Source organism: Puma concolor, chromosome B4 (assembly GCF_028749965.1).
Source record: "Puma concolor isolate L17-30 chromosome B4, mPumCon1.1.hap2, whole genome shotgun sequence".
In the NCBI taxonomy this organism is placed as follows: domain Eukaryota; kingdom Metazoa; phylum Chordata; class Mammalia; order Carnivora; family Felidae; genus Puma; species Puma concolor.
In genome coordinates this window covers 76,364,282-76,391,153 of record NC_141673.1, presented here as the reverse complement: position 1 = coordinate 76,391,153, position 26,872 = coordinate 76,364,282, and the positions used below count along the sequence as shown (strand labels likewise).

Below are 26,872 nucleotides of genomic sequence, written 5' to 3'. Positions count from 1 at the left end.
CTTCTTCTTTTAGTTCCTTTTTTTTTTTTTTTCAACGTTTATTTATTTTTGGGGCAGAGAGAGAGGGAGACACAGAATCGGAAACAGGCTCCAGGCTCTGAGCCATCAGCCCAGAGCCTGACGCGGGGCTCGAACTCACAGACCGCGAGATCGTGACCTGGCTGAAGTCGGACGCTTAACCGACTGCGCTACCCAGGCGCCCCTAGTTCCTTTTGGTGTAAAGTTAGATCCTTTAAGATTTTTCTTCTTTATTAACATGCAATGGTTATTGCTATAAACTTTCCTCTTAATAATGCCTTTACAATATTCCGTAAGTTTTGGTATATTGTTCTTTCATTTATCTTAAGATATTCCCCAATTCCTTTTGTATTTTTTTTTTTGACTCAGTGCACATTCGAGAGTATGTTGATTTCTATTCATTAATGAATCTTTCTGATTTTTTTTTCTACTGTGTTTGCAAAGGAGACTTGGAATTATTTCAATCTTCTTAAATTTATTAAGACTTGCCTGTGTCCTATAATCTATCCTAGAGAATGTGCCATGCGTGCTTGAAAAGAATATGTATTCTGGAGCTACTGAGTGGAATATTCTGTATATATCTGTTGGGTCCATTTGATCTAGAGAGGTTCTCAAGTTTGCAGTTTCCTTATTGATCATCTATCTGGATGATGTATTCATTATTAAAAGTGGGGTACTGAAGTCTTCTAATATTATTGTATTAGAGTCTATTTGTCCCTTCATACATGTCGATTTTTTGCTTAGGTGCTTTGATATTGGGTGCATATGTATTTATAATGATTATATCTTCCTGTTGAATTGATACTTTTTAAGAAAAATTTCATTTTAAGATAAATTATTTAAGATCTATAACATGATGGTTTGATATATAGAGAGTAAAATGATTATTACAATCACACTAATTAACGTATCATCTCCTCACATAGTTCCCATATTTACTATTTTAGCAAATTTCCAGTATTCAATACAGTATTTCACCGTAGTCATCATGCAACATATTAGCTCTCTAGACTTATTCATCCTACATAATGCAACTCTGGACCCTTTGACCAATATCTCTATTTTCCCTACCTCCCCTCTCCTGCTAGCCACCATTCTACTTTCTGCTTCTATGTATTAAACTTTTTAAAATTCCACATATAAATGAGATCATGCAGTGATTTTCACTGATCATGCATTTTTCTTCCTAAGTCTTGCTTATTTCACCTAGCATAACATTATGCAGGTTCATCCATGTTGTTGCAAATGGTAGGCTCTCCTTTTTTTTTTTTTTTTTTTTTCAACGTTTATTTATTTTTGGGACAGAGAGAGACAGAGCATGAACGGGGGAGGAGCAGAGAGAGAGGGAGACACAGAATCGGAAACAGGCTCCAGGCTCTGAGCCATCAGCCCAGAGCCTGATGCGGGGCTCGAACTCACGGACCGCGAGATCGTGACCTGGCTGAAGTCGGACGCTTAACTGACTGCGCCACCCAGGCGCCCCAGGCTCTCCTTTTTTAAGGCTGAATAATACTTCATGAATATGAACATTTCTCCCACTATCAGAAAGTAGAGCTTTCCTATGAAATCTTCTATAAGCAGAAATGGTATAAAGTAGGAAAAAAAAAGCAACTACCATTAGCTTATATGGAACTTTTTGAGTGTTCGTTCCCAGACCTAAACAATAGTCTATCTTAGATTTTCTGACACCTTAGGACACATCTTGCTAACAGATGCACAGAATAAGTGGAGATAAGGCACAGATGCTCACAGACATGGTTCAAAGCTAAGGCACCTTGATGATGAGATGCTGAGTGTAGTTCCCAGGGAAGGGGCCTGGTGGCATCACTCTCATGCTCGTGATGCACGCTGCCTCTATGACCGCTTGCAGTAAAACAAATACTGCAATTATTTCATAAAAGCAAAAATCTCTGGGTTTCTTCTGGTTAGTGGAAACAGATCCTAATATAGGTCTTTTGTAAAATTGAAGTGGTGTATTGTGAACTTTTGAAAACTGGAGGATACCTGTGTATATCAATCAACATCATATAAACTGACCCTTTTATTATGTAATAACCTTCTTTGCCTCTTGTGCCAGTTTTTGACTTAAAGTCTATTTTCTCTGATAGAGGTATAGCCACCCTCCCTGCTCTCTTTCGGTTACCATGTGCATGGAGTATCTTGTTTCATCCCTTCATTTTTGGCCTATGTATGTCCTTAGATCTAAGTTGAGTTTCTTGTAGACAGCATATAGTTGGGACTTGTTTTTTATCCATCCAGCCACTCCATGTCTTTTCATTGCTGAGTTTAATATATTTTCATTTTGGTTTTCTTTTGATTCACCAGAAACTATTTACCTAAGAGAAGGAAAGAATATATTCATACCACCAGAAGAGTTAGGAATAGAACCTGAAGCAGATATAGTAAACCTGGAATTTCTCTTTGTTGTTTATCTTAAAACTTCATAGGGATTCTGCATTTTACTCTACAATAAACATGTGCTTTTATTAATGTTTTATATTTCTTAACTTCGAATGCTGTAGAAAGATATATGAGCTTATTGTGTGGCTCTCACTACTGCCAGATGCACTAATTTGAAAATAAATTTCATTTTACATAAGAACTATTCAATCTATTTTAGTCTTTATCACCAAAAGCACCATAAATTAATCTTTTAAAACTTGCCATGATTTCTATGGCATTTGCCATATGCATTGACATATTGTTGCACTTTGCAAGTAAAGCTAAGTTTCAAACAAAATCATATTTTGTGCTACCATTTCTTCTAATTTAGCCCACTTTAAAATATAATTTGTGGGGCGCCTGGGTGGCGCAGTCGGTTAAGCGTCCGACTTCAGCCAGGTCACGATCTCGCGGTCTGTGAGTTCGAGCCCCGCGTCAGGCTCTGGGCTGATGGCTCAGAGCCTGGAGCCTGTTTCCGATTCTGTGTCTCCCTCTCTCTCTGCCCCTCCCCCGTTCATGCTCTGTCTCTCTCTGTCCCAAAAATAAATAAACGTTGAAAAAAAAAATATAATTTGTGATAAAATAATTGAAATGCTACAGAAATGTGCTAAGTAGAAAGTAGAGGCTGATCACATCTCAATCTTCCAGAAGGTAACCCTGATATATACTCTTGCAGATTCAAATTATATTTTAAAGGTATTAAAGAAGCTTGCTGCTTAAAGGAAACTGATGATGAATCCTTCTGTAAATTGCATAATTAAAACCTTTATTATTAAAAGCCTGCTAAATGTCTTTTTTCATATATAGGCAATCCATAATTTATATTTTAATATTACTGTGATAAATCTGAGAGAGAGGTTAACTTTGTCAGGGGTTTGGAATTCAAACGCATTCCCCTGGAGACTTTTGTCAGGCAACCTTCTGGGATCATGTTTATAAAAGTGCATAAGTGGTTGGTTCAGATTTGTGGGATATTCTTTCAGCTTACTATTGATTCATAGGAATAAAGAGGGCAACAAGATAAGAAACTGACTCAAGAATGTTTTATTTAGGTAGTTTACTTTTGATATATGCAATGAATTAAATTTTAATACTAATTAAATCTTACTAAGTTAAATCTTAATACGTAAATATTTCAATACAAAGTAACAGTAATTTTTATGTTACAAAGTTGTATTTTTGGCAGTGTGATGAAGTGACAGACTGTGTCCACAACCATAGGTAGTTTTGTTGCACTTTCTTTTATGTGCCTTTATCTTTGGAGCACAGATAAAAGGGCTTAAGTTTATGCAAGGCATCATAACAGTTATCTGGGATAAGATTATTCTGTTAGGAATTTTAGCTCCACCTCAAATGGCCACTCTTCCGTATCCATTTTGTCATCAATAAAATAGGAATAATAACACTACTGACAGCTCATAGAGTTATTGTGAAGATTAAAACAAATATTCCACATGATGGCATTAAGCACATTGTCTGAGACAGACTATGGGTTCAAAACTGAAAATTAATTTTAGTTGATTACCTGCATCTAGATATCTAGATACAAAAATCTAGTCAGTAGTTAGAAATTGATAGATCCCTCATAGAAACTGAAATATGACAACCTCAAAACTAGTAACTGGTTAGGCACAAGAAACAGAGGACTAGTAGTTAGGAAATAATGCATATTATTCAAGTCAAGGGAAGAAAACAGTAAAATTTTCATGATAGCCTGAAAAGATAATTGATACTTTCATTGGTATATTAGTTTATTTTCAAGTTATAAGCTGGTAAAAAATACCAACAAAATATATTTCAAATAACTTAAAGTTATTGAGGTAGAATTCTAGATGAAGAGAAATTTTGATGATGTAAACAGGAATGTAAAAATAGTAATCGCCATATATCCAAGAGGGCACTGACATTAGTCAGGGGATGAGTAAACTCTACTCTATTACAACCATGTCTCTATAGACACGTGATTTCCTTAACATGTTTCTTCCTCCTATTGCTAGTTATTGAGAATTAAACATAGTGTTATAGACATTAGGTGTATTAATAAATTCATACATGGAAAGGATTTCTCTGATTTTAAATTTGTTTTCAGTGTACAACATAACGGTCATGCATTAGTTTTGGTAGGCATGATAGTCTTACATGTTAACTTGGTTAGGCTCTGATAGCCAGTTATCTAGTTCCCATGAAGCTACTTTGAAGATATAGTTAATATCTACAATTGGATGACTTTAAGTAAATGAGACTATCTCAAAAATGTGGATGGGCTTCATTCAATCAGTTGAAGGCCTTAACAAAAACGGTTTTCCGAAAGGAAAAGGGATTCTGACTCAAAACTGCAAGAATATCATCCTACCTAAGTTTCCAACCTGCCAGCTTTCCCTACAAATTTCTGATCTGTCAGTGCCTACTATTGCATGAGCCAATTCTTTAAAATAAATTTATCTATATATCTATATTTGTATGTCTTATTAGTTCCGTTTCTCCTGAGGACCCTGCCTCATACAGTAGGTATTTATCACAATCACATTTTCCATAGGTCATTAAAATAGACTAAGTATTATCATTAACAGTTCCTTTAGTTTTCTATTATAAACTCGCTTATTAAAATGTAGTTATAATGCATGGTGTACAGAAAATTCAATTAAACAAATAGGTATGGATTTATCAGTAAATGCAAAGAATTGGGCTTTATGTTGGTTTATAACATATACATTATAAATTATATTATAAATATTAAATATAATTTAATTTAAATATAATTTATAACATATGGTATTTATATATGTGTGTATATATATACACACACACACACACACACACACACATATATGTATAATTAAGTCACAATTCCTGTCTTCAGTGGAGAAAAAAATCTACATGTAACAATTGAGTGGAATCAAATTAGTGAGTGTTTTGATAAAGGTATTCATAAAATGACAATTCATAGCTCAGAAGTAATGATTCTCTGTGGCTGAAGTACGGCACATTTGGGAGAATGTGGAGGGAAATGAAAGTGGATGAGTGGTGGTAGTTGGATATTAAAAGTTCTTAAATACCAAACCAAAGTGTTCAAACTTAAACTTGTCACAGGGCACCAATGGATGTTGAATGGGATTTTTACATTGTCGGAAATGTTATTCCCTAGACGACTCTATGAAAGGAAAACTGGTAAGACAGGAAATTAGAAGCAAGCGGTTGGATAACCTCAGAACATCACAAAGAACTTTCAAGTTTCACAAACATGATGCTTTGGGTGTTAACTCACAATATTGTTATTTCAATATTATCTAAAAAGTCAATAGTCTTATAAAATAGATTTAAGTTCTAAAAATGAGCATACGGTTAAAATTATTATTCTTAAAAAGAATAAGAATTCTTCAAAATGTTAATAGGAAACTATCACAAATTAAGCTTTTATCAATATAGAAAACACACTTTATAAGAAGAAAAAAATCAAACAAATAAAAAACCATTTGCTTTTTATTTTACAAAATGTATTTTTAATGACAAATACCTTAACATACAGAATTCACTTATTAAACATTTGTTAAGTACACTTACCTCCTATATGATGGGCATGTTGAAGAACTGATGAATGCATTTCAAAGTAACAAAATACTCACTGAGTTTTATTTAAAACAGGAGTCTCATACACTGTAACTATGGAACTTCTCATGATTTAGAAAAAAATAGTACCTTGTCTTTTAAATTTTTTTTTTTCCAACGTTTATTTATTTTTGGGACAGAGAGAGACAGAACATGAACGGGGGAGGGGCAGAGAGAGAGGGAGACACAGAATCGGAAACAGACTCCAGGCTCTGAGCCATCAGCCCAGAGCCCGACGCGGGGCTCGAACTCACGGACCGCGAGATCGTGACCTGGCTGAAGTCGGACGCTTAACCGACTGCGCCACCCAGGCGCCCCAGTACCTTGTCTTTTAAACTGATAAATTTTTTGGATGGTGATTTTGGGTCAGACAGAAATTGTCTTTTTTTTTTTCAATATATGAAATTTATTGTCAAATTGGTTTCCATACAACACCCAGTGCTCATCCCAAAAGGTGCCCTCCTCAATACCCATCACCCACCCTCCCCTCCCTCCCACCCAGAAATTGTCTGTCTTAATAAAAAGTTTAAAAATTAAAGTAAACCTATTCTCAAAGATAAAGGAGTAAAGCATTTCTTATGTAGCTTCATAATAAGACATAGATACATGAGACTTCAGATTGTATTGGAAGGAAAAGAGGATTCCTCAAAAGCTGTATCTTATGTGTTTCTTATTTTCTCTCATTTAAAAAAATAATAAAGAATTATTAGATCACGGATTATTGCTGAGAATCTGATAGTTAGCTGGCATCTATCCCTATCTTTGAGAATTTCTTAAAATGCTAGACAATACATGAAAAATGGTAATAGGACAGTATAGAGCCTACAGTTTTAAATGGTATATAGAAATGCAGCTAGAAATTGTATATCTAAAAGTTTAATTTTAATAGTAGAGATATCCAGGGTAAAAAATATAAAATTAACTAGTAAACCCTCGAGAACATTTATCATAACTAGCATGAATTCGCACAAAAGAAATCCTATCATTTTTCTATCTTTTTATAAAAGACAGTAATCTCTATAGTACTGGGTGAGAGAGAATGAGACAACTATAATTTATTTTGTACTAATATTATTTTTTGATACTGCTTTATTTCACAAACATCAAAAAACTGGGAAATAGAGTACAGATGACACTACTCACATAGGCTAATATAATTAGCTAGGATATGTTTTTCAAATTACAGGTAATGACCCATTAGTGGATTTTGAAATCAATTTTGTGGGTCAAGACCTGTATATATATGAAAAAAAATAACAAAAAATAATAGAAATAGAAAGGGAAGGAAAATTTCCAGACTCATTTTATGAAGCCAGCATTACTTTGATTCCCAAACCAGAGACCCAGCAAAAAAAGAGAACTACAGGCCAATATCCCTGATGAATATGGATGCAAAAATTCTCAACAAGATACTAGAAAATTGAATTCAACAGCATATAAAAAGAATTATTCACCATGATCAAGTGGGATTCACTCCTGGGCTGCAGGGCTGGTTCAATATTCGCAAATCAATCAATGTGATACATCACATTAATAAAAGAAAAGATAAGAACCATAGGATCCTTTCAATTGATGCAGAAAAAGCATTTGACAAAATTCAGCATCCTTTCTTAATAAAAACCCTCGAGAAAGTCGGGATAGAAGGAACATACTTAAACATCATAAAAGCCATTTATGAAAAGCCCACAGCTAATATGAAAAGCCCACAGCTAATATCATCCTCAATGGGGAAAAACTGAGAGCTTACCCCCTGAGATCAGGAACACAACAGGGACGTCCACTCTCACTGCTGTTGTTTAACATAGTGTTGGAAGTTCTAGCATCAGCAATCAGACAACAAAAGGAAATCAAAGGCATCAAAACTGGCAAAGATGAAGTCAAGCTTTCACTTTTTGCAGATGACATGATAGTATACATGGAAAACCCGATAGACTCCACCAAAAGTCTACTAGAACTGATACATGAATTCAGCAAAGTCACAGTATACAAAAGTAATGTACAGAAATCAGCTGCATTCTTATACACCAATAAATGAAGCAACAGAAAGACAAATAAAGAAACTGATCCCATTCACGATTGCACCAAGAATCATAAAATACCTAGGAATAAACCTAACCAAAGATGTAAAAGATCTGTATGTTGAAAACTATAGAAAGCTTATGAAGGAAACTGAAGAAGATACAAAGAAATGGAAAAAACATTTCGTGCTCATGGATTGGAAGAATAAATATTGTTAAAACGTCAATACTACCCAAAGCAATCTACACATTCAATGCAATCCCAATCAAAATTGCACCAGCATTCTTCTCAAGGCTAGAACAAGCAATCCTAAAATCTGTATGGAACCACAAAAGACCCCAAATAGCCGAAGTAATATTGAAGAAAACCACAGCTGGAGGCATCACAATCCCAGACTTTAGCCTCTACTACAAAGCTGTAATCATCAAGACAGTATGGTATTGGCACAAAAACAGACACATACACCAACGGAATAGAATATAGACTCCAGAATTAGACCCGCCAGTGTATGGCCACTAATGTTTGACAAAGCAGGAAAGAATATCCAATGGAAAAAAGACAGTCTCTTTAACAAATGGTGCTGGGAGAACTGGACAGCAACATGCAGAAGGTTGAAACTAGACCACTTTCTTACACCATTCACAAAAATACACTCAAAATGGATGAAGGACCTGAATGTGAGACAGGAAACCATCAAAACCCTAGAGGAGACAGCAGGAAAAAACCTCTCTGACCTCAGCCGCAGCAATTTCTTACTTGACACGTCTCCAAAGGCAAGGGAATTAAAAGCAAAAATGAACTACTGGGACCTCATGAAGATAAAAAGCTTCAGCACTGCAAAGGAAACAATTAACAAAACTAAAAGGCAACTGACGGACTGGGGAAAGATATTTGCAAATGACATATTGGATAAAGCGCTAGTATCCAAAATTTATAAAGAACTCACCAACCTCCACACCCGAAAAACAAATAATCCAGTGAAGAAATGGGCAGAAGACATGAATAGACACTTCTCTAAAGAAGACACCCAGATGGCCACATAAAAAGATGCTCAACGTCACTCCTCATCAGGGAAATACAAATCAAAACCACACTCAGATACCACCTCAAGCTGGTCACAGTGGCTAAAATGAACAAATAAGGAGACTATAGATGCTGGAGAGGATGTGGAGAAACAGGAATCCTCTTGCACTGTTGGTGGGAATGCAAAGTGGTGCAGCCGCTCTGGAAAACAGTGTGGAGGTTCCTCAAAAAATTAAAAATAGAGCTACCCTATGACCCAGCAATAGCACTGCTAGGAATTTACCCAAGGGATACAGGAGTACTGATGCATAGGGGCACTTGTACCAAAATGTTTATAGCAGCACTTTCAACAATAGTCAAATATGGAAAGAGTCTAAGTGTCCATCAACTGACGAATGGATAAAGAAGATGTGGTTTATATATACAATGGAATACTACTTTGCAATGAGAAAGAATGAAATATGGCCATTTGTAGCAACATGGATGGAACTGGAGAGTGTTATGCTAAGTGAAATAAGCCAGGCAGAGAAAGACAGATCCCATATGTTTTCACTCATATGTGGATCCTGAGAAACTTAACAGAAGACCATGGGGGAGCGGAAGGGGGGAAAAAAGTTACAGAGAGGAAAGGAGGCAAACCATAAGAGACTCTTAAAAGCTGAGAACAAACTGAGGCTTGATCGGGGGGGTGGGGAGAGGGGAAAGTGGGTGATGGGCATTGAGGAAGGCACCTGTTGGGATGAGCACTGGGTGTTGTATGGAAACCAATTTGACAATAAATTATATATTAGGACACCATAGAAATAAAATAATAGGACACCATAGAAATAAAAAGGAAATATATGATAAGTATCATTCCATAAATAATCCTTTTTTTTAGTTGTTTGTGTCCAGAGTTGAGATGTAAAATTCATAACTTAAAACAGATTGTGGGTGGAAATATTTCAAAAACCTGAGCTAATATTTCAAAAACACTCAGAAAATGGTCATCAATGTATCATTGTCAACCTGAGGTGGACTTCCACAGCAGAGTTCCACTGAGGTCAGCCCCAATACAGGGGTATTTTAGTATCTTGTCTATGTCCCAGATAATGGAAAGTAGAACACATTTAAGTCACTCATGATGTCCAGTATGGAGATGATTCAGTACCAGAACCGTTAAACAGAGAACTGAGTTTTCATATCACCTTTGTGCATTGATAAAATTATCCAAATGTAGTATATTTTCACGTTCTTACTACATATTTGGAAGGACACAAAAGCTACACTTTTTAAATTTTCTAAAAATAAGGCAGTGTTTCATAGGATCTGCAACTGGGTCAAACCTTTTAGGGATTTTGAAAGTGGTGTCTAATTTATTTGTTTATACACTGATGAAGAAAATGATAAGTGTGTGTACATTTTTACATTTAAATTTTTTTCTAGAAAATGTAGTTGGAATCATAAGCAATTATATTCTGAACTCAATACTATGTACTATATACAGGTAAAGCTCTGGGAATTCTTAAAATTAGCTATTATAATAATTCAGAGTGGTTAAAATAATGTGCCCTATATTATCACTGAAAGACTTTAGTTGTCTTCATGGAATTTGGTCTCTTATTACTTCTATGTTACTATGGGACGTGATATTAGATTGAATGATTTACACCATTGAGATCATAATCGATCTTGTTATTGCTCTCATGGCTGCCTTTTCAAAGAATAGAACATTTTTCTTGGTTGAACAAATACAGGTTCTGATAATAACTAAGTGTATATTTCTTCACTTGAGATTTTGCTGTAAAGTTCTTAGCAAAGTATTACGATAGCTCAGTGGAGACTCTTCCCCCTGTATCTTTTTCCTCATTTTCTTAGAGGTAAATTAGAAGAAAACACTTTTCATTTGTGGAGTCATGGTAACAATAATATAATTTCACTGCTGTCTGGGACACTGGGATAAACATCTTGTCTCCGTCCACTTACCTTGCTACATGATTAATTACAGGAGCGAAGTTGGTTGGCCCATACAGTTGTACAGATTTCAGACTCCTATAATAAGCCTCCATGACTCCTTCAATGCCATCACAGTAGGGATTTTGAGGGTTTCCATTCTGTAGAATTTACAGGCAAAAAAGAGTAAAAGTTAATAGTGTCTATAAAGATCAAATGAAAAAGAGAAAAGATATGTTGATACTCAAAGATTTTTTGGAAGCAAAGATTTTTTGGAAGCACATTTATATAATAGCAAAACATAATAAATTAAGTGGTCAACAATAGATTACAATATATTATGTAGATTATGATATGATGAATCTAATATATAGTCATTAAAAACTGATACTCTTCATAAAAAGAACTGCAGAAAATTCTAAATAATCTTGAGAAGCTGAATATCACAACATTCCATAATTAATGTCTTCATTTTACACATGTCTGTGAATATGTAGAGAAGAACATATAAAAACCCTGAAAAGAAGTAAATATTAACAGTGGTTAACTCTGGGTGATTACATATAATTGGTGGCTTTTTTTCATTCTTTAAACTGTTCAGTCTTTTCTGAGTTTTCTGCAGTGATATCTATTAAAATCAAGAAAAAAATTGCTATCCATTCAGTTTTACCTTATAGAAGGAAAAATATGAAACATCTGCCACATGCACATTTTCATGTTGCAATAACCCCAAGCACAGAAGGAATGCAATCTGGTGTGAGAAATGTCAAGGCAAGGTAAAAGGAATAGAATCAAAGAATCATCCATGTTCTTTAAGGGAAATGAGCTTGCCATTAGATTCTTATTCTGGAGATGGCACCTAGAAGGGCAACTTTACACCTGGAGACCTAGACCAGCTTTTCCATATCTTAAATGCTTTGGTATTATGAGGGTTAATTCTCCTGGACCAGATTTAACAAATAACATGAAGCAGTATATTAGTTGTCTATTGCTTTGTGGCAAATTACGTCAAAAGTTAGTGGTTTAAAACAGTAATTATTTCTTATCTCAACATCTTTTGGGTGTCAGCAGCAGCTCAATGGATGGTTCTTGTTCGCAGTCAGTATGCCAACCTGGACACCTGAGAGCTTAACCAGAGTTGCAGAATCTGCTTCCAAGAAGGCTCATTTAAATGGCTGCTGGCAGGAGGTCAACATGGTCTCTCTGCAGGGCTGCTTGAGTGTTCTTACAACATGGCAGCAAACTTCCTCAGAATGAGCAATCCAAGAAGACAGCAAGAAGGAAGCCCCAATGCCCTTTATAAACCAGTCTCATAAGATGCACACCATCACTTCTACTTTAATCTATTTGCTAAAAATGCATCCCTAAGTATAGCCTATGCTCAAGGGAAGGGGAGTTAGGCTCCACGTCTGAAAGGGGAGAAGTATTAAAAACTTGTAGATACATTTTAAAACACTAGAGACCTTAATTATATTTAAACACAGTTAATAATAATTTCATGATGCATGTTTATATCCGAACAATCACTGGCCATTTATAACTAAACTTTGTTGAATTTTATATACTAAGCTTTACACTAAAGCATTTACATGTATTATAGATTTTATAACAACCCTAAAAAAAGCAGATAAAGTATTGTCATTATCTCCACATTACAAATGAAGAAACTAAGGCACTGAGAGCTTAGATAACTGTGCCCCAAAGTTATTTCAACCACTTCAGTTTTGCCATTTCTGAGAGAGGAATTTTTACCCACTTTTTCCTATTAATTTTGTCTTTTCATCAAATTTTTTATTCATTAACTATCATGTCAATTTTTAAAAACATAAAAATAATAAAAGCCCTCTTATAATAATATAGACCTCTTTATAATTTTATATTATACAATTGGTTACATTAATTGATTGAAATTATAATGTAAAAGCTTAATATTTAGCACAAAGCAGTTAATGATTGCTTTTGATGTTAATCTGAGCTGACCTATTTAACCTTCCTTTAAATAAAATTTTACAGTGTTCTTCCTTTAATCAGATATGAAGCTGATTAAAATTAAAACTCATTATTGATTTTTAGCATATAAAAATGTATTCCATATCTGCCTTTAGGGGGAGAAATACAAACCAAGATGGTTCTGAGCAACTTTTTCATTATCCTTTTAACATTTTGACTAAGGGTTTATATTTCTAGAAAATAATATATTTTCTGTATTCCTGTGGAACTGAAATTACAAGGTCACCATTTTTCTCACCATTTTATTTCTTAGTGGAAAGATAATTAGTGGATGTTCTATTTGTCATTATGGAATATTTAAAGCACTGATTTCTGGGGGCACCTGGGTGGCTCAGTCGGTTGAGCGTCTGACTTCGGCTCAGGTCATGATCTCACAGTTCATGGGTTTGAGCCCTGCGTCGGGCTCTGTGCTGACAGCTCAGAGCCTGGAGCCCGCTTCGATTTCTGTGTTCTCCTCTCTCTCTGCCTCTCCCCTGCTCATGCTCTTTGTCTCACATAAGTGAATAAACATTAAAAAAAAATTATAAAGCACTGATTTCTGCTTTAGTCCTAATTCTGTAATAAATTGCTCTAAGAATTCCTCATACGAGTTGGATGATAAAAATATTTATGATGTAAAATTATACACTTTTTAATATATGCTTGGCATGATATCAGGATTATTTAAAATAATTTACAGCTATTAAAATGAGATTTTCCTTTTTTTTTTTTTTAATTTTTTTTTCAACGTTTATTTATTTTTGGGACAGAGAGAGACAGAGCATGAACGGGGGAGGGGCAGAGAGAGAGGGAGACACAGAATCGGAAACAGGCTCCAGGCTCTGAGCCATCAGCCCAGAGCCCGACGCGGGGCTCAAACTCACGGACCATGAGATCGTGACCTGGCTGAAGTCGGACGCTTAACCGACTGCGCCACCCAGGCGCCCCAGATTTTCCTTTTAATAACAAAGTTATAATGAGTTACACAAATATTTTTTTTAAGTCTGTTTAAAACTCCTTTCACAAACCAATTATATGTTAGTTACTAATTACTAACAAGCAATTAGTTTTTACTTGTTAAAACAAATTAAAATGAGCTCATGTGTGCAACTAGCCCAAAAGCACAGGATATTTTTGAAAATAAGTGCATTCAGTTTTGTTGTTTATTAATGAAGGGGGCAGTGGATGCCCTATTTTATATTTCCATTTTAATTAACAACCTTTTCCATTTATAAAATAATGTTAATTTGTAGAACACATAGCACATAAAGAGCAGAATTTGAAACGAGCACTACTCCCACAGTGCAGACTTAAGTGTGGGGAGGGATGTTGGGCCCTTCTCCATTTTCCCCTCCATTTGGTTCCCTGAAAGATTGTACTGAATATTTAGATTCAGTACTAAAAGAGAAGACTATATATAGTCTCTGCTGCTGCCTAGAACCTATAATACTTTTCAGCAGGCCTAACAAGCTGACAAAATGTTGAACAGAAGCTCTAAGGAGTTGTTACTTTACTCTTTGAAATGTATCTGCTGCTGCCCAGAGATTGCTTACTGTGGGGAAAAGTCTCCCTTTTATTCAATAAATAAACATCTGTTGAGCTTCTATTTTATGCATACAGTGTTAAGACCCTTGCTTGTTAAACTGTTAGCATCTAAAATTTTTTTTTAAATGTTTATTTTTATTTTTGAGAGAGAAAGACAGTGAGAGCCAGGGAGGGGCAGAGAGACAGAGAGAGGGAAACAGAATCTGAAACAGGCTCCAGGCTCTGAGCTGTTAGCACACAGCCCAATGCAGGGCTCAAATTCACGAACCATGAGCTCATGACCTGAGCTGAAAGTCGGATGCTTAACCAACTGAGCCACCCAGCCGCCTCAAATTGTTAGCATCTAGATGGATGAGAACACACACACGTTAAATTGTGCAGATATCTATAAATGACAAGATAAGTGAAAAGTAGGCCAGCACTTTTCGAGATCTAGTATGAAGAATCACTTGGACAGGTGTACCATTTCTCTATTGATCATTGCAGGAGACTTTCCTTTAAGGGTCACTGGCCTCATGCCCATTACAAATACTTCCTCTAAAGTTCCACACTATTATGCTATTATATTTTCGGTTATAACACCTTAAGGAGTCATCAAAATCACAATGGGAGGAGAGCAATGACTCCTTTTCACAACGTTTGTGCTAATGTGGTGGTACATTCCCTGTTCTTTTTCCACAATGGAATACATGAATATATTCTTATTCATATTTCAAATAAAAAGCTGGGGTTTATCTGAGACCCTTTGGATTAACAGCAAAGAAAACATAAAAAAATAAGGTTTTATGTTCAACTTTCAACATTTGTGTTAGCCCTAAACTCACCAATGAGGGATTAATTTTTAAGAAGGCCTCCCTTGCTAACTGAAAGATTACTTGAACTCAGTGTGATAAATAGATTAATGTTTATGAATATACATCACAAATTCTTACCATGAAAATATGAGGGTTTGTTAGGATTACAGAGTATATTAGTTGTTAGATTGATATGGGACAGTTTTTCTATTTGCCATTTCAGCACCTAGAGACAGTTAAGGATGAAGTTAACAGAATAGTTTAGCAAAAAATCAAATCAAATACTAACTCTTTGAAGACCTACTTAAGTCTTACCTGTCTTATTTACCCAAGAAAACAAAAGTGCTTTGAAAAAATTAATCAGTTAGTAATGTTAAAGTTCATGTGCTATCATCAGTGTTGTTTTCATCTTCAATTTGGGGGACTATTTTTCATAACTTTAAAGGGGTATGATCTCTATCCTATGAGTATTTGAGTTGGGTTCACGAACTTTTAAGATGCAAATAATAAAAAAAATCCTTCCATGGCAATAGATATTTGCATTGGTTTTGTTGTGAGGAAAGAATTTGGAAGTAGGAAAAGCAGAAAAAGAGAGGTTTAGAGAGAGAGATAAAAGGAAAAAAAAACATACACAAGGGTGAGAAGAAATGTATGGAAGGAAAAATTAATAAGCCCCATTTAGTTTAACATAATTATTCTCTTTCTTAAGCTTTAAAATAGCTCATGACCTTTTTCCTGAAGCACTTAAGACTTAGCATCACATGAGTGATTTTCATGGTTTTATAAGTTTCTGGGAGATTTTAATTCTCTAAGACACAACAAAATCCCAATAGATATTTATTTTTATATGACAGTGGGAATGTGGCATGTGGGCTAATTCATGGAAGAAAGAATTAAAGCCTCCAGCAACCTTTCCTGAAATTGTGTGGGCAATGGAATAGATAAGCAAGGATAAGTATAGAAATAAAAATGTAAAAATACTGCTCTTAAAAGATATTTAAGGAAGTTTAAATCTAATCATACAAAAGCTTCGGGAAGTGTGTGTGTGCATATGTATGTATCATAATCATACTATATCATGGTGTTAAAAAGCACAGATCTGAGAGGTGGGATTCATATAGGCACTGTTATAAAATTTGCTTTAGTAGTAAAGAGCATGTATTCTAAAATAAGACTGATCTGGGTTCAAGTCCTGTCTTCTGGAATCCTGGTTAATTCCTGTGACCCTAAGCTGAATTACACAACACATGGGACACTCTTTAACTGTATTCAATATGACTGACACTTCCTAGAGTGATGCAATGTGACAGTCATGATATACCTACCACACAGGAATTTTATTAAGACCATATAAGAAAATGATTGTAAATATTTGGCTTGACACCCAGTAATTACTCAAAAAATGGTAGTATTATTATTTTTATTTTGCTTGCAGAACTTCTAAAAAATCTCTGATTATGCATTGCTTCTGTAACATGAATAAAAACAGCAAAGACTTACAAAGATAATGGGGATGCAAGGATTTAGTCCTGAAATGTCTAGAGGGTAGGGAGGCACTTCTAAACAGAAAAAGCCAAAGTTTTTCCAAAATGACAGGCAACCATTCCTATATTGATTTTCCCATTATTTGATCAGAAAGTACAGGGAGAATAAGGCTGACTGGGTGTATAAGCATTATCTTTGTGGAGTTTATTTGGAAAACAGAGTGCATTATCTTCAATTATCAACATTGCTTATCTTCAATCACAAAATATGGACTAGATCTATGTAAACATTAACTAGATAAATATTTATTTCAGTCATATCTATTCCATTCTATTGAAATCATAATTATAGCCACAATTATTGCTTCACGTTAAAAGAAATTAATTTTAGTCATAACTAATCCTTTAAATTTGAATATGGTAGATTAAGATAGTCACACATTCTTTGAGACAGCCTCCCATTGAGAGGTGAAGGTTACTTTGAAACTTGGCTGGCCTTAGTGATTTGCTTGACTAAGAGAATTTAGCAAAAACAACTTTCTGGGATTTCTAATGCTATGGTATAGAGAGCCCTGCAGTTTCTGCCTCAGCCTTTTAGAATACTCATTCTGGGGAAGCTGGCTGCCATGTAAGAAATCTGACTACCAAGAGATGGCCATACTGTGCTGAGGTCCATGATAACCACATGGGCAGGTCATATGTTGAAAAAGGGAGAGATGTCCAGGCAACTCAGCTATTTCAGTCATCCTGAGTATCAGATATGAGCAAAGAAGCCATCTTAGGGGACATGCTGGCCCCAGAACACATGATATAGAGAAGAACTGAGCAATCCAACCAGCAGCCAGAATGAAGCCCAGATATGTGGTTCTAGTCAACAATTCCAGCCACCTCTAGCCAATCAAGGCATCCTACTTAAGACCCCAGACATCTTGAAGAAATATATCCTCTCCTATTGTATTCTGCTTAAATTCCTGACTCCAAAATTATGAGTATATGAAATGGTGTTGGTTTATGCCTCTAACTTTTAAGGAGTTCATCATATAGCAATAGACAACCAGATTAGACCCTCTGAAACCAGATGGACTATAGATATATTTATTACTAATCTATTTCACTGTCTTTTTCTTCCATTATATCACACTTCTAAATCAATCATTTTGCAAAATTGAGCTGAGTCTATAGTCAAAAGAGTTGCTACGTGACTGACTAAAGCATAGTGAACCAACATTAAAAGATATTATTTTTTTTTTTCAACGTTTATTTATTTTTGGGACAGAGAGAGACAGAACATGAACGGGGGAGGGGCAGAGAGAGAGGGAGACACAGAATCGGAAACAGGCTCCAGGCTCTGAGCCATCAGCCCAGAGCCTGACGCGGGGCTCGAACCCACGGACCGCGAGATCGTGACCTGGCTGAAGTCGGACGCTTAACCGACTGCGCCACCCAGGCGCCCCGATATTATTTTTTTCAAAAGATCAAATCCTTGTGATGTACTCTTACCAAAGCAAATTCATGAGATATCCTTCCATCTGGAGGCAGTTTTGCACCAAAACCTAGAGCTGGGAACATTTTATCACTGTCATAATCTTGAACGATTTCTCCCACTGCTTTCAGGGCCATTCCATAGGCATTCAGTTGGTAAGGATTCATGTAATGGAGAGAAGTGGGCTGGGCAGGGTTGCCTGATGACAGAAAAAATATTTCAAACATAACTGATTAGAGTAAAGATGTCATTTTCTTGACAACATTTTCTTGATGTCTATTTCAGAATGAAATACTTAAAATTATGTTTTTTGCCTACAACCATACTATGTCAAATAGTTTCTTTTTGGATGGATATTAACATAGAAATAGTTATTACATTATACAGACATGTAGAAAGTTTTCCAAAGATATGCCAAAGCATATGTAGATTTTGTCAGAAATTATTCCTCACTGTCAATGCCACAGGCTATTTTTGAATCTCATTTACAGAAGAAGTATTTAAATACTTTTGTTAAACTGATTTTATTGTCATCTTTATTTTTTTATTTTTTTATTTTTATTTTTTCAACGTTTATTTTATTTTTGGGACAGAGAGAGACAGAGCATGAACGGGGGAAGGGCAGAGAGAGAGGGAGACACAGAATCGGAAACAGGCTCCAGGCTCTGAGCCATCAGCCCAGAGCCTGACGCGGGGCTCGAACTCACGGACCATGAGATCGTGACCTGGCTGAAGTCGGACGCTTAACCGACTGCGCCACCCAGGCGCCCCATGTCATCTTTATTTTTAAAAAATCATGTGCCTTTGCCTTGAATCCTTATACCTATAATTAAAGGACTCAACTGATTTAATGGGCTTCAATAATTACAAAGCTTCCTAAAGTTCTGTTATAAACATAAATTGAATATTTGAGAAATATCCCAATTTAATCACTTAAAGAAAAGAAAGCATAGCGATTTTCAAATTCAATCTAATGAAATATCTGTATTTGAAAAATTATTCACTGTTTCTAACTATACATTAAACTGAGAGTCAGAAGACTCAAAGTCCAGTCTCAGAATTTTCAAGACAACACCTATAAAATGTCTGCAATAAATCCTACCACAGTTATACTGAAGGACAAAATGAGATTATGTGTGAAGTGATTAAAAATACCAAAGCGCCATATTAATGTAAGGCTTAACTGCTACTGTTATTACTGTCTGGGTCATCCACAAGGTTCTGAAATTTCAATATACTTATACTCTATAGGGTGTTGGATTTGAATAGAGATGAATTTGAGTCAGAAAGAAATATACGTGCTACCACTCAAATACATTGATATTCACATTGAGTTGTCCTAATTACCAGCACAGAGGCCGCTTGAAAGTCCACTTAGTTTCTTAAGTGGAAATGGAAAGTTAAATGGGACTTGTAATAGCACATAAAGCTCAATTCTATATTAAAACATTGCCTGAAGAAGGAAAGCCTCAGGGCACAGTTCTTTTCTGATAAGAAAAAAATAATAATAATAATCAGCACTTGTGATCCAAAGAGAAACAAAATTAAAAAGAGATATCCCCTTGGTTTATAATACATATAATTGTACACAGAACATTTTTGGTCTAAAAATAATGCATTACATAAATGCAATTGTATTTCCAAAGGATTACCCGCATTCAAGGGCTGGTCCCACATGACAAAATTTCTGAAAAAGTATCTTCTGACCAAATAGACTTAACATTCATTCCTCTCGATTTGACTAAACTTTGGAAAGAGTTCTTCATAAATATAGACCCCTGACCTTCCTTTTCTTAGAGCATTTGCTTTACAAAACTTGCAATTATAAATTCTTTCTCTGCACCTTTGAGATGTAAATCTTCTACTACCCAGGGATGTCTTTCTCTAGGACCTGGAGACATCCCTTTGAAATGTAATCATGGAGAAAGAGAGCACTCCTATCTCCTAGTCTGTTTGGGAAGGTAGGAGCCTAGCTTCCATAAGTGCTGACTAGCAAACAGACCAATGACCCCTGTAAGGTCCCTCAGTACTTTTCCATTAGATCACAGAAGCACTTAAAATCCCTCCCACCTTTTGTTTTAGAGGAGTTGAGTTCAATTTTTTCCCTATATCCCAGTAGACTCGACCTCCAGTAGACTTTCCTCTATGTCAATAGTCTTGAATAATGTCTTCCTTGCCCGTTTAAATTGTCTGGTGCAATTTTTCATTGACACTTTATTCTAAAATTAGAATTTTGCACTTGGTCAAAAGCCCACTGGAGCCACAGGGAAGCATTATCATTACTTGACTAAGTGGTTATCTAACACAACTCTCAAATATAAGAAGAGTTGTTACCTATTGGCTGTAATAAGGCGACTAATTCTATCTCATTAAGAAAATCATAACTTAAAATTAAAATGCAAATACCACTCATACTCTAGCATGTCTAAACATCTTCGCCTATCATGCAGAGCAGGGCTGGATCCCACTCATGTAAGGACGTCACTTCTTTCCGGCATCTGTGTCAGACCAGTCTCTTCACTGTATCACTAATGATATCTCCCTTCCTATCTCTGCCTCTCAATTGCCACCTTGTCCTGAAATTCACTTCATTCTCTGCAGCTTATGTTTTATTTGCACCAGACAACCTTCCTTGTTTATTCCAACACTTACAGTCTTTTCTCTCCTACTCAAATGACTCTTGTGTTCTGCACCACAAAATCTAGCAATTAAAAATTTGCCAAATTGTCCATTCTTTGAATCTGGGACGTTTGTATTATCTCTGTATCTGCAACAATGCATATGAAAATGAACTTGTGGTAGGTTAACATTGGGGCCCGAGTTACATGAATAATAATTATGATAGCAGGGAATTTAACATGTATTGAACACCTTACTTCAAGGTAAGTCCTTCAACAAACCTATAACATGGGTACTATTTTATTGTACCCATTTTTCAGATTAAATAACTTACCCCTACTGGCATAGTAAAAATTGATAAAATTCAAATGTAAATCTAGGCAGTCAGATTCCATAATGTTTATTCATAGCTAGAACTCTATACTTAAGGATTTTGTAATACTTTAAACACTGGATATAATTAAACTTATATTTGATTTTGTTTTACAGTTACATTATACATTTATAAAAAATCACACTTGAATACATTCTTGTTAAGGAAGTTTTATTGATATATAATTCACATAATTTACAGTTCAGCCATTTGAAATGTACAATTCAATGATTTTTAATATATTCACAGATAATTACAACCATCACTCTGATTTTAGAACATTTTTATTACCTCAAAAAGAAACACTGTACCTATTCACTATCGCTCCCTTATCATTCCATCCAGCCCAGCTCTAAACAATGATTAATCTACTTTCTGTTTCTATTAATTTGCTTATTCTGGACATTATACATAAATAGATTAATATGTAGTGTTTTGTGACTAGCTTCTTTCACTTAGCATGATGATTTCAAGGTTCCTTATGTCCTACTATATATCAGCACTTCATATTTCATTCCTGTTTATTCCTGAATAGTATTCTCCTATATGAATATACCACATTTTGAAAACCATTTATTAGTTGATGAATATTTGGACTGTTTCCACATTATGGCTATTATGCTGCTATCATCTTTTGTGTACAAGGTTTTGTGTGGACATATGTTTTCATCTTTCTTGTGTATTCATCTAGGGGTGAAATTTCTGGGTCGTATGGTTACTGTATGTTTAACAACTTGAAAAACTGCCAATGTATTTTCCAAGGTGGCTGCACCATTTTACATTCTCACACACAGTGCATGAGGCTTCCAATTTCTCCCCGTCCTCATCAACACTCATTATGCCTGGATTATAGCCATTCTAGTGGGTGTGAAATATTATCTCATTATAGTTTTGATTTGCATTTCCTGATGCCTAAGTTTACTCAGTATCCTTTCATGTGCTTAACGATCATGGGTACATCTTTTATGGAGAAAGGTCATTCAGATCCTTTGCCCATTTTTAAATTGGGTTATTTGTCTTTTTATTGAATTATAAGAGTTCTTTATATGTTCTAGATACAAATCCCCTATGAGATGTATGATTTGCTAATATTTGCTCACATTCTGGGGTTTGTCTTTTCACTTAGTTAATAGTATCCTATGAAGAATAAAAGAGTTTTTATTCTGATGGAGTTCAACTTAATTTTTTTTCTTTTGTTACTTGTGTTTTAATGTCATTTAAGAATCAGCTGTCAAATCCAAGATCATGAAGGTGTATCCCTATGTTTCCTTCCAATAGTTTATACTTTTAGCCTTTACATTTAAGTCTTTGATCTAGTTTGTGTTAATTTTGTTTTTGATATGAGAAAAAGGTCGAACTTCAATCATTTGCATGTGGCTATCCTGTTGTCCCAGCACTGTTTGTTAAAAAGACCATTTATTCTTTCCCCTATTGAATTGTCTTGACACCTTTCTCAAATCAGTTAACCTTAGTCTCATGGGTTTATCCCTGGAATCGCCATTCAACTTCATGGAACTATGTATCTATCTTTATACCAGCATCATGCTGTCTTGATTACTGTTGCTTTGCAGTAAGTTTCAAAAATGGGAAGTATGAACATTCCTACTCTGTTCTCTCTTTTCATGTCTTCTTTGGCTCTTCTGTGTCCCTTGAACTTCGATATGAATTTTTGAATCATCCATTTATTCAAAAAAGGCCTTTCAGGTTTTGACTGAGATTGCATTGTATCTGTTGATTGCTTTGGGAAATGTCCTCTTAACAGTTGAGTTTTCCAATCCATGAAAACTGTATATTTTTCTATTTATTTAGATCTTTAATTTATTTCAATAATTTTTTTTCAGAGTATAGTTTCTAGAGTATAAACTTTGCACTCACTTTGTTAAATTTTTCCTAAGTATTGCATTACTTTTGATACTACTGTCAATAGAATTTTCATAATTTCATTTTCAGACTCTTCATTGGAAATACGTAGAAAAAGACCAGGTTTTTATATATTGATCTTTTATTTTTCCATCTTGCTAAGTTCATTTCTTAGTTCTAATAGATTTTTAGTGAATTGATTCCTTAGGGTTTTTGTACACAAGTCTATGTCATCTGCAAATAGAAATAGTTTTACTTCTTCCTTTCCAACCTGGATTTTTTTTTATTTCATCTTGCCTGATTGCCATGACTACAACTTCCAGTAGAATGCTGAACAGAAGTGGCAGAAGCAGTCATCCTTGCCCTATTCCTCATTTTAGGGGAAAGCATTAAGCTATGCTAGGTATGGGTTTTTCATATTTTCCCTTCACAAGGTTAGTAAGTCAATTTCAATTCCTAGTTTGTTAAGTGTTTTTATCATGAAAATATGTTGGATCTTGCCAAATGCTCTTTTCTGCACCAATTGAGAGAATGATGTGATTTTTACATTTTCTTCTATTGACATGGTATGTTATTTGCTTTTCGAATCCTAAGCCAACCTTGTATTCCTGAGATAAATTTTACTTTCTTAGGATATATAATTTTCTTAATATGTTGGTGGGTTCAGTTTGCTAGTGTTTTGTTGAGTTTTGTTTAGTTTTTCTTTTCTTTTCTTTGTCTAGTTTTGATATCAAGGTAATACTAACCTCATAGAATCAGTTGGGAAGTATTCTCTCCTTTTCTATTGTTCGTAAGAGTTTGTGAAGAATTGATGGCAACTCTTCTTTAAATATTTGGTAGAATTCACCAGTGAAGCTTATATGGACATGGACCCTGATAAACTGTGAGGGTATTTTTTTTATTCCAAATTCCATCTCTTATTATAGGTCTATTCAGATTGTCTATGTCTTTTTAAGTCAGTTTCAGTAGCTTGTGTCTTCCTATTCAATAGATTCTTGCTCTTCTAGTTGTGCTAATGTTCATTAGTGAATAAAAGTAGTGTTTTAAATCATTTAGACTTTGTTTTATTCTATGTTTCATGTTTTACTAAATAAAATACATGAATAAAAATAATTAACTTGAAATCATAGTGTTGAAGAATAAACTTAATATTTAATCAAAGGTGAGTTCAATTAGATTTTGGTCTCCTCTCTATTCTTAATTCTAGTACTAACAAGCCAAGATGTATTTAGTAAAATGATTTTATGAATATGAGTTTCCTCATTTATATAAGAGGATGATTGGAGTAAGTGATCTCTAAGGTTCTTTCTTACCTGAAAATTCTACTATTTTGTGAAATGTGAGTCACTGAGAGAAATGTGAGGTAAAGGGAATATAATGTGAGAGCCATAAGCACAATAAGTAATTTAGGGGGAAAAACTAGATAAATATAAATTGATGGCAAATTCTGGTAAAAGTTAAATAATGAGATTTAAGTTATTAGGATACATAATCACTCATTTCAAATGATTGTTCTGTTTCAGAAAAAGTTACTTCAAAATAAGATTTAAAAAGCTGACTCTCTTTTCTTTTTGAAATGTTTGATAGGCAAATTATGAATATCTATAATGGGGTATTACATGACACTCCCTCTAAATTAAATGTAAATATGTTAACATGAGTAATTTTTAAAAATAAATACTCAAGTAAAAACAAAGAGAGTTGCATAAAGTACAGGTACTTAAGGTACTATAAAATGAGGATAATTCAACACACTTCAACAGTATAGTTATGTATCAAGATGAAGGAAGGAGTGGGACAGAGCACACCATGGGCTTAACTAGATCTGAATTTTTTTTTAAAAAATATGTGAAATAAAAATTATAATACTTCAATATTTAATAAATTTGAATGGGACTATTAGGCTTTTTTTTTTTGCATTCTCTTTAGTCATTTGTGTACCTGAACTATTTCATAATAGTAAAAAGAAAGGAAAAATTACCTGAATTTTATATGAAACAACAGTTCAGAAGGATATAAATGTAGGAATCAAATATCTAAACTCATGAAAATAACTATCTTTCAATTAATTGCTAATATTTTTTACTAGTGGATAGTCAGAATACTCACCATTTGATGCTGTAAAATCAATAGCCACTGTGAAATTGATTTGCGTTCTAGAATATAAGTAAACAAGAATCATTAATAATGAAATAATCTCATAAAAAAGAGTTTGACTTCCATTTGTGTTATTTTTTTTTTAGCATCAAGTTTCTTAAAATACAGTATATACCGGATAGCATCAAGATAGGCATTTTTAAAAGGTAAAAGCGTGGCGAAACACCTTTACAATCATACAACTGTAAAATATGAAAACGAGTGTCAGGAATAAAAATAGCTCCTATTTGGGAACACAATAACTAAGTGAGGGTTGTATAATAAAGAAGTCAAACTGCAAATAACGATTTTCCAGTCTCCAATGCCAGCATTTACTATCAATTTGCTTTTAAAACCATCTTGCAATCATTGTTGAATTATTATGCCCTTAAAAGTGTGGCACAGCTGAAATCATCTCTAATAATATCATTCCTAAACCAATTCTTTCCACAATCTGAACACACAGGACTTTCTTCTGCTTTCTTCATAAATGAAGCATTTCAGATCCTGATCAATATTCCTCTGTGTGTGAATTTATAGACATAGATAAATATTTATATAGATGATATTGGTTATATATAGTTTAAATTTTCAGCACAGTTCCCCAGAATTATTTTACTGGGTTAGTTCTGTTTTCTTTCCTTTTTTTTCTGATAGAAACCTAAAAGGTAGCATTTTCATAAAAAAATTCACTCTTTTGAATACACATCTCTGACTCTTTCTGTATGTAATTCTACCCCTTTCTTAACAAACAAGGGGAAAAAAACCCACAAATAAGCAACAATGAGATGATTGCTTGGATAACACACAATCACACCTAATTTAAAAAATAATTTAATATAAAAAGTAAGCCATTTGAAAACATGAGTGCTATAAATCACCTTATTTTTAGAGACAAATTACTTTTGACATATTGCAAACTCATTAAATACTTCAAAGTTTGGAACTGCTATTTAAATGGTGCTGATGATGACAAATATAATGATGACGATGGTGATGAGGTTGATGATGATGATGGGTACTACAGCATAGGGTCCCTTGTGGTTCTCTGAGTATAAATTATAGTAATATTTCCTTCTTTTTCTACAAATTCAGCTTCCAAATCCCTAGACTATTCAGGTACTGAAACATATTCCACATTTTTTTTCCTAAGGAATGAACAACCTTTTGTGCTTTGCATTTAATAAAAACTAATATAGATTCTCTTTATAGCTAGAAGCAATTTTTTTCAGTAGAAATTAGGTTTATAGGCTAAGAATATAGGCTAATTTGGAGCATGACACTAACCCGTATGAACCGAAAGGAGTTAAAAACTTTTAGAAAAAGAGTATTTTTGAGACATCTGGGAGAACATTTTGAGATAATAAATCCCTTTGAGGAACTGAAAAGAACAGTCACCATCAGCACATTGCTTCGTCATTCTGGTGCAAGGGAGAGAAGTGACTGTAATACAGGGTAGTATGGTGTTAATAGAGGGTAGTATGGTGTATTAGAAAGGTGCAGCTTTTGCATCTGAAAGAACAGGGTTTCAATTCCAGCAACCCAGTTG

General features: G+C 34.5%; 1 protein-coding gene across 1 annotated transcript in view; it reads right to left on the bottom strand.

The window, feature by feature from the left end:
• The window catches only part of CPNE8 (copine 8), a 234,557-nt gene that overhangs the window by 29,276 nt on the left and 178,409 nt on the right, over positions 1-26,872 (bottom strand). Inside the window, exons 14-16 of the mRNA XM_025930235.2 lie at positions 25,297-25,343; positions 18,353-18,534; positions 11,074-11,201 (exon numbers count right to left, since the gene is read on the bottom strand). Coding sequence (XP_025786020.1) covers positions 11,074-11,201; positions 18,353-18,534; positions 25,297-25,343 — 357 coding nt within the window. The remainder of the gene's footprint in view (positions 1-11,073; positions 11,202-18,352; positions 18,535-25,296; positions 25,344-26,872) is intronic.